Source organism: Erpetoichthys calabaricus, chromosome 11 (genome assembly GCF_900747795.2).
Source record: "Erpetoichthys calabaricus chromosome 11, fErpCal1.3, whole genome shotgun sequence".
Taxonomy (NCBI): Eukaryota; Metazoa; Chordata; class Cladistia; order Polypteriformes; family Polypteridae; genus Erpetoichthys; species Erpetoichthys calabaricus.
Window position 1 is genome coordinate 44,838,838 of NC_041404.2, and position 9,733 is coordinate 44,848,570.

At 39.2% G+C, this 9,733-nt stretch overlaps 1 protein-coding gene across 1 annotated transcript in view; it reads left to right on the forward strand.

The window, feature by feature from the left end:
• si:ch211-132g1.4 (T-cell surface antigen CD2) overlaps positions 1-4,970 on the forward strand; it is a 38,120-nt gene extending 33,150 nt beyond the window's left edge. Inside the window, exons 2-3 of the mRNA XM_051933744.1 lie at positions 1,431-1,730; positions 4,495-4,970. Of these exons, the coding sequence (XP_051789704.1) occupies positions 1,431-1,730; positions 4,495-4,748 (554 nt within the window). The 3' untranslated portion in view covers positions 4,749-4,970. The remainder of the gene's footprint in view (positions 1-1,430; positions 1,731-4,494) is intronic.
• Positions 4,971-9,733: the final 4,763 nt, after the last annotated feature.

Sequence of the window (9,733 nt, forward strand, 5' to 3'; positions counted from 1 at the left end):
GCATCCCGTCAGACGACTGTTTAAGTAGCCGAGGAAGCAGGAGGGGTGGGACTAATAAACATCAAAGAGCAGATGTGACATCAGAAATATTCCAGGTTGTTCTCTTCCATTCTAAAGGGAAATGGAGATTATGGTAGTGGCAGTGTCACACTAAAATCTTCCCCCATATTACCACTAGAAGCCACATGTGCCGAACACTCCCAGTGACACACTGTATGTATGGACACCTATGGATGGGCAGATATTGCTTTTTTTCCTTTATGTTAATTAGTTTCAACTTCGGTTTTGATGTATTTGAACAGATCTGTACCTCTATATGTGATAATTCTGTATCTCGTGAGTGGTATAATCTATTCTTGCATTTTGCCTTCAGAGTTGTTGCTGTGCTCTGGGCCTGCACTTAGTGAGGAGTGCTGTGCACAAACAAAGTCACTTGGACTCTTATATTGTATTTCTGAGGTGGCCATGATAGATTGGACATCTAGCTCTATGGAGAGGATTAATTGTGTTCTGTTTTGTGTATTATATATACCTAATTTTTTGACAGCTATTGCATGCCCAACCTACCTGGAAGGGGGTCTCTCTCTGGATTGCCTTTCCTAAGATTTATTGCATTTTACCCCCTACAAGGTTTTTTTTGGGAGTTTTTTTTTTCTTTTCTTCTTAAGGAGTCAAGCCCTGGGGGGGGTGGGGGTGGGGGGTGGTGGCTGTCAAAAAACAGGGTCAGTTAAAAGCCCATTGAGGCATTCCTTATGTGGTTTTGAGCTATATAAGAAATATACTGTTGTTGTTGTATTCACCCCTTAAAAGTTTTCACACTTTATTGTTAAACAACAGTGGATTTCATTTGACTTTTTTAAAACTGATCAACAAAAAAAAAAGACTCTTGAATGTCAAAGTGAACGCAGATCTCTGCAGAGCGCATTGAATTTTACAAATACAAAACAAAATGATGCCACCTAACAATAATAAATCAAAGCCAACAAAGGCTTTCACCTTTGATACTTTAATTTCTAAGCATTCAACTGCAAAACTTCCATCCATCCATCCATTTTCCAACCCGCTGAATCGGAACACAGGGTCACGGGGGTCTGCTGGAGCCAATCCCAGCCAACACAGGGCAAAAGGCAGGAACCAATCCCAGGCAGGGTGCCGACCCACCGCAGGACACACACAAACACCAAGCACACACTAGGACCAATTTAGAATTGTCAATCCACATAACCTGCATGTCTTTGGACCGAGGGAGGAAACCGGAGCGCCCGGAGTAAACCCATGCAGACACGGGGAGAACATGCAAACTCCACTCAGGGAGGACCCGGGAAGTGAACCCAGGTTTCCTAACTGCGAGGCAGCAGCGCTACCACTGCGCCACCAACAGCAAAACTTTCAAATGTACATTTTTTTTTCTGTTTTCTTCTTCTTTTCAGTGAGCTCAGAAAACACCACAATATATGGAGGAACGCAAGAAGACATCTTACTGCATCCTTCACGTCAACTCACTAATGCCTCTACTTTTTCATGGAGAAAAGATCAACAATATTTAGCAAAATTCAAGAACAATAGCGTGACTTACTATGAGCCGTATGATCAGAGAGTGAAGCTTTTTCTAAATGGATCCATCAAGCTGGAAAAAGTCAGCAAAAATGACTCTGGACTCTATATGCACGAGGCCCATGACAAAGAAGGGAGATTTTTTAATCAGGATAGAATCGATGTAGAGATACTAGGTGAGTATGTCTGCAGTCCCAGCTTCCTCCATTTGCTCTTTTTTCTTTGATCAATATGCTGTGTTTATTAGCCTTGTTCACTGCATGCACTGTAGCAGATTGCCTCCTTTATTTACATTATTATTACCCAACTTCGATTTTTCCTAATTATTTTCACTGCTGAAATCAGCATAATAAGGAAGGAGTTCAAATTCTCTCTGTTACACTCCAACTCGAAAAATCCTGATCTCTATGAGGTGTGATGAGAGAAATGTTTAACAGATGGAAAGTACTGTGTTTTTATAATTTAATAGACTAGAAGGATGTGTATTCATTGACAGGCTTTATATTGAAAAAAGAATTTTACTAATCATTAAAAAATGACTAGGGAAAAGGATTTATGGGCTGACAAAATGGATAATGCTTGTCTGTCCTACATTACAAATAAAAATCATCACATTACATCTTTCCTGAAGAAGGAGCCTGAGTTGCCTCAAAAGCCTGCATATTGTAGTCTTTTTAGTTAGCCAATAAAAGGGGTCATTTTGCTTGACTCCTCACTATATTCATAATAGCTAACACGGTACAACACCCTAGTACTACAAATAAAAAATCAGAAACTTAGCATGCATGTTTTATTTTATTATGGATTTTCTGAAATCATCACAGAGTCAAAAATGTACATACAGGGTCAAAAACAGACCTACAGCACACCTACTTTTTGGTTAAATGTTCCTTAGCAAGCTTCACCTCGATCAGATGGTTCTGGTAGCCATCAACATTCTTCAAGCAGAATTCTATTTGGATATTTGACCATTCTTCTATCACAATTGGTTGAATTCAACCAAATTTGTTGGTTTTCTGAAGCTGACCTGATTTTTAAGTACAGTCCACATATTATCAGTTATGTCAACTCACTCTTTGTCTCGTCAGCAAGCTTTTTCTTTGTCCATGTGATTAGCCGCAAACTTTAGTGGAGCTTGAAGATGTCAGTTTTGGAGCAGAGACTTTTTCTTGGGTGGGAGCCTCTTAACCCATGGTGATGTAAAAGCTGGCTTGACTGGTGACAGTGATATTGGTGTTCCAGCTGCTTCCAGTTCATGGCAGACCTATCTCGGTGATTCTTTCCATCCAACTGAGGGTAGCAGTTTGGATCTTCTTCCAGTGACTACAGCTCCGAATAACTTCTACTTACGAACAATTTTTGGAACTGATGATCATGGAATCAGATGTTCTTTAGAAATGGCTGCAAAAGCTATTCCTGGGCTTGTGTAAATCTATGATCCTCTATCTTAAGTCTGCCTTAAGCTCCATGGACTTTGCCATTGTACCACGTGTTGGTCAATCCATTGAGTGCTGTCAAACAATCATAGAGTAGATACCAACTGTACTCAATCATCATTACTAACGAGCAGTGAAGAGGCACCAAGGTAAAACACATTTTGGAATTACCAGCACTGCTTAATTAATAATACAGGGAGGGGTACATTTTGAAGGGATATAAAAAATTAACAAAGCTATCTAAAAAAAAATGTATATATTTCTGAAAAGTACATAAAAATCAGTTTTGTTTTAATGGGTTTTAAAAATCATATCAGACAAATGGCAGCCATCGTTGGCAATACATTGCTGAAGACGTTCACAGAAGTTCTCCATCAATCTCCGCATCATCTCAGGCGGAATGGCGTTGATTTCCTGTCTGATCCTTTCCTTCAAATCCTCATGATCTCTCTCACTTAATTCTTGAGCCAACATGATTTTGTAAGGATGCAGTTTTAAATTGGCATGCAGAATCCTCCTCAAACTCCGACTTGATATCCCCAGTGCCATTGTATGCTTATGAGTGGAACACCTTGGCGATTGTCGAATGGATGTTCTTACTGCTTCCACATTTTCTGCCGTTCTAATGGTCCTAGGTCTGCCAGGTGATTTTCATTTCAGTGTAGACCTAGCTGCATGAAGGTTAGAAATCAATAGCAAAATCATTTTCTGATCCTGTACAGATGCATTTCAACCAAGTGTAAAACTTGTACGGAATGCTCTTTGCGTCGCTATCACAGAATGATTGTTCTCATAATACGCTTGAAGAACAAAGTCTGATGTTCACCGGTCCAACTCATGATGAGACCTACCTGACCTACCACACCTCTCGACCCCCACTACAGACCGCACAGTTCTCCCTCAAATGTGGGAGATCTTTATGCTCCACCCTGTATATTCACTTGTATGTATATTTTGAACCCTGTATGTATTCTTTGGACCCTGTGATGGTTTCAAAAAACCCACAATAAATTCCAAACTGCGTTCTAAAATTCTGCTTCTTTTTGTAATAAAGACGTGTATTGTACAATCATTCCATAATGATTCATTTACTGAAGGCCCAGTTCTTCTCTGACATACATCATGTCTGCTACTTGAGTGCATGTAAACTTTTCACCACAACTGTGGAAAGTGCCTATAAAATTCTTACTTACATTTGAACCTCGGATGATATTGTCTTCAACAGTTCTCAGCCATTTGCTGACCTCAGTATTATGTGTCTTTAATTAATTTAGTAATTTATTTCATAATTAAGGACTCTGCTTTATCTATTGCTTTTTTATCTGTATCATGTAAGTGTTTATGTATGTATTCTTATGTATTATTTATTCATATTCTGATTATTAATTTATTAAATTAAACTTTGAGCTACATGTTTTATATGAAAATGTGCTATATAAATAAATTGTTATTTTTATACATCAAAATAATTCTACAAATCTTTAAAGCTACTTCTGTTTTCCAGATCCGGTTTCTAAACCTTTGGTGACAGCTTGCTGTACCGGAGAAGGTAAAATGACTCTGTTGTGCTCGTCAGAGAAAGGAGACAATGTGTCATTTGGGTGGATTTTAAATGGCTTTGTGGTCAGTAGCAGCTGCAATCTCACAGTAGAAAGAAATGTTACTGGAAAACTACACTGTTTTGGTGAAAATAAAATCAGCCGTGAATTAAGCGATCCTGTCAATTTACTGGACTTAGGTAAGCCATTAGACTTGTGAGGCAATGTCTCTGGAGTTTATCAATATTTGACACAGTTAAAATTCATACTCTTACTTCCAGGTTTATGTAACCACAAAGACACACACGTTGAATCCTCACATCCGTAATCACCCGAACAAACATGCATGGGCACCCACACTGAAAAAAGACACGCCCACAAATATATACAGGAACCAATGTTATAAAAGACACACCCACAAAGATACACAGGAACTAATGTTATAAAACAGGGGTTCCCAACCCCCGGTCCGCGGCCCACTACCGGTCCGCAGCCGTCTGACAGCCGGGCCGCGAGAGAACTGCCGGCAACGGAGACTCACTCAGACTTTTCAGAACGCTTGGCGGGCGGGGCTTTACAATGGCGCAGAGAGAGCAGAGAGACTTAGGTGAGAGAGTATTACAACAAAGTATTTTTATGGTCCCGACAGTTTCCCCATATGACACGAGTCTATAGAAATCGCGTTACTACGAAGTACATTCAGCAGATGCTTTCATTACAACGAAGTGACCTTGAAATGCTTGAACGAATCATCCACAGAGCAGTTAGATCTGTGGTTGCACCTCAGTTATGCACATTTGCACAACGATCCCCAAACAGAAACAATGTAAAAAAAAATTCTTTCTTCGAACTTTCCTCGTACTGTTTTTTTTTTTGATGTTTTTGTTTTCTGTGGTTTTCAGTGATACATTTTGCTTATTGCTTGTCAACATTTGAAAAACATCCATTGGAATTTAACTCATTGTCACCCTCCTATAGAAACGGCAGACACGAAAAAAAGATAGCAGTGTTAATGTTTGTGATGTGCAATCTGTTGTAATAGTAAATGCAAAGCACATGTCTTTGTTATATGCAAAAAAAGAAGAAAAATCTCGGGTTGCAAACGTTTGCGAAATGCTTAATAACTTAATAATAATAGAAATGTTATGTAAATTGTGTATAAAATTGTCCCCCAAACCCGCCGACCGGTCCGTGGAAAAATTTGCATCTAATAAAGTGGTCCTTGCTGTCAAAAAGGTTGGGGACCACTGTTATAAAAGACACACCTACAAAGATACACAGGAAGCAAAGCTATAAAAGACACACCCACAAAGATACACAGGAACCCACAGTATAAAAGACACACCCACAAAGATACACAGGAACTAAAGTTATAAAAGACACACCCATAACGATACACAGGAAGCAAAGCTATAAAAGACACACCCACAAAGGTGCACAGGAACCCACAGTATAAAAGACACACCCACAAGAATATACAGAAACCAATGCTACAAAAGACAAACCCACAAAGATACACAGGAACTAAAATTATAAAAGACACGCCCACAAATATATAGAAGAACCAATGTTATAAAAGACACACCCACAAAGATACACAGGAACTAAAGTTATAAAAGACACGCCCACAAATATATACAGGAACCAATGCTATAAAAGACACGCCCACATACGTAGACACACAGGCTCCCACACTATAAAAGACATGCCGACACAAAATTGCATAGGATCCCAGACTATAAAAGACACACCCACAAAGATATATAGTAACCAATGCTATAAAAGACACACCCACAAAGATATATAGTAACCAATGATATAAAAGACACACCCACAAAGATATATAGTAACCAGTGCTAGCAAAGATGTGGTCACAATGATACTCAGAGATACAGACTTAAAGAGTAGCCTACACACAAAAGCCCATGCTCACAATTACAAATTCTAACATGCGCACACACATTCCAACACAAACTAAACATAAACAAAAACACATATATGAGTAAGTGCACCCACACTCTCATACACACACGATACAATATGGCTTTTGCATCTGTTCACTCACATAAATAAACACACACACGCTCAATGTCTATTCTCACATATACAGTATCTGTACTCCTCTCAACTCCACAACCACATAGTGGACAGTCTGAAAATGGGTATATGGGTGATTGATGCAATATTTAAAAATGATATCTTCTATAGCATAAATGCATAAAGTTAATTATTTATTCTTGTCAAATCACAGCTCACCGGGCAAAAGTAATGATGAGTGGCATTGTTACATTCTCTGTGATCTTACTGCTTTTATTCTGTGGAGCACTAAAAGGGAAGTTCCATGCAGGTGAGAATGGCCTTTTGTTTTCATACAGATGCTGGGAACAGCAAAACAGAAATAAATGAAGAATCAAGAACAATTACTAAGAAACTGCAACTTTAAAGTGTATTTTTTCTTTTCAATTAATAAAGGAACGTGTATCTTAAAGAATGCAAGCATACTGAAAAATAAAAGATGCCCCAAAGAAATTTCTAACCCAGTAAAGGCGCAACCCAACATTTACATAGCAGATGATGGTAAGAATGTCAATACTACTTTTGTAGAACATCTTTTGCTTTGTTAGAGGGTAAAGCCTACTGCTGAAAAGGACCTGGGGACGCCTGCCGTATCACGTATGCCACTGTTTTTCCACTGCCCTTTCTCATTCAAGCATTCCAATTTTTGGTGTGTTAGTTCATCTTTGTTAAATTAAGCCATGTTGTGGTTTCTGTTTTATGAATAAGTCAGCTGAATACGGTAAAGATGTAAGCTATCACTGAGGAGGTGAACCTCTCCCATACAGTCTATTGTGTTCGTCATAAGTGATCCTTCAATCATATCTCTTTCCTCTTCTGTGCATGCTGAACAGGGATGATGCCCCTCTTTCTACTTGCTTGTATCCCTTGGATAGACTCTGACCTGTGATCACCCCGTTGTTCTTTCACCTTCCACTGTGCACTCTTGGAAAAACAATAATATAAGTTGTTAATGGAGCTGTATGCTTAGAAGGTGACAACAAGTATGCTATTGTATAAAGATACAAAATCAGGGCCATACTGGTGATAAAATTGTGAAACCCCCTGAGCGTACAGCAGCAGCTTGTATCTTTATTTGTGAAAGTGTGTCACTGCCATGCTGACCTAACACTCAAGTTTCCAAGAAAAGAAAATGAAATTTTTACACAGATCTTTTGACAATATGAAAAGGAGACAGAACTGTTCCTTGTGCGGCTCCAGTGTTAATCAAATCCGTATCAGAAATACAGTCCTTGAGTCTCACAAAATGCGGTCTGGCTGACAGAGAGTCCGTTATCTAAGACACCACAGGCTTGTCCACCTGCGTATCTCTGAGTTTACCCCTTAACAGGGATGGCTGGATGGTACTGAAGGCACTGGAGAAATCAAAAAACATAATCATCACAATGCTATCAATTTTGCTCAGGTGAGAATAAATCTTGTCGAGCAGATAGAAAACTGCATCCTTCACATTAATCTTTTTCTGATAGACAGACTGTTGTAGGTCCAGGTGGTCTACCACAAGAGAACTCATATAGTCTAGGACCAGCCTCTCAAAGGTCTTCATGATGTGAGAAATAAGTGCCACTGGTCTGTAGCTATTAGGTGAAGAGACACCTCTTTTCCAGAGCAGTGGCACTTTCTGAAGCCTTAGGGACAGACTGAACACCACAAAGTTGGTCAGCACAGGCCTTAAGAACTTGAGGATTGGTGCCATCATGGTCCTTCAGTTTTTCTTGTGTGTAGCTTTCTCAGTTGTTTCCTTACTTGGTCTTCAGTTATGGACAGGACATGGACTTGTTACTGGCCATTCTAGTTGACGTGGTAGGAGGTGTTGATGTAGTAGGGAAGGTGTGGGACGACTGGTAATTGGAAGAAAGTGGCAGTGAGAGAGAAAATCTATTAAAAAAAGTGGTTCAGGATGTTAGTTTTGTCCACATTCCCTTCTAGCACTGGTTGCCTGAATTGCTTCAGTCCATTAATAATACCCAGTCCATTCCAGACATCCTTCATGTTATTCTAAGTGATTTTGTTCAGGAAACAAAAACAATAACAACAATAATAAAAATAATAATAATCTCTCTATTATAAAAAAAAATCTTGGGACGAGACAAGACTTTTTTCCTGTGACGAGTCGTGGAAAAGAGCCAGAGAGACACTTTCATGTCCCACAAGACGGTCAAGTCACGTCATACTTACAACTTTTGGAAGCAAGTTGTGTGAGTCGGTGACTTTCGCAAGTCATGTCCTACTTACAATCATTTTCAAACAAGACGACGGTCATCTAACCTCTCAGTTGTTAGAATGCTTTTGGCAGACACACTTCCTGTGCTCTCAGCTCTTAAAAACTTTATATGTTCTAGATGACATAGATAGATAGATAGATAGATAGATAGATAGATAGATAGATAGATAGATAGATAGATAGATAGATAGATAGATAGATAGATAGATAGATAGATAGATAGATAGATAGATAGATAGATACTTTATTAATCCCAATGGGACATGTCAACGACTAAGCAAAGAAGAAAGAGCAGCGCGTCGAAAAGAGATCCAAAAGTGTTGGAGAGAAAAGAATGCAAAAAAGAAAGCAAAAAAGAACAAAAATAATCTACTGTATGTGCAAATTCTGAAAATAAAGAAAGTAATAATCAGCCCGTCCTGAGAGACTAGACTTTGTGACAAGAGATTTAACCACTCCCGGGGATGGATAAAGACAAAGCACAATGTTATAAAGAATTCAAAAATGTTGGTGCGATACACATGCAGAGCAGGTTAGAGATATTGGAAGTAGGAAAATTCGAAAGTCTCAAAAAAATGATAGTAAAGATTGTATTAGCGCAAACAAACGGAAAAAATTACTCGGTGGAATAATGAAACAGCGAAAAGTGATTGAATAGTGTTTGGGGATGTTTGGGGGAGAAGAGAGACGAGGCAGTGAGACAAAAGGACAGCTGCTGTACAGGCTTTTAAATGTTTGAAGCGCAGCGCGAGATGAAGATCAAGAGGCACGGCGGCAACAACAGCAATCCAGCAGCTGATCGAGCAAAGAGGAAGTAAAAAAAAACAATTGTATTTGTTTCCCATTGTATCACTGATTAAGAGGGGTTCCGGAGGAGCGACCGCGTCTCCTTGGGGTGCGTTCAG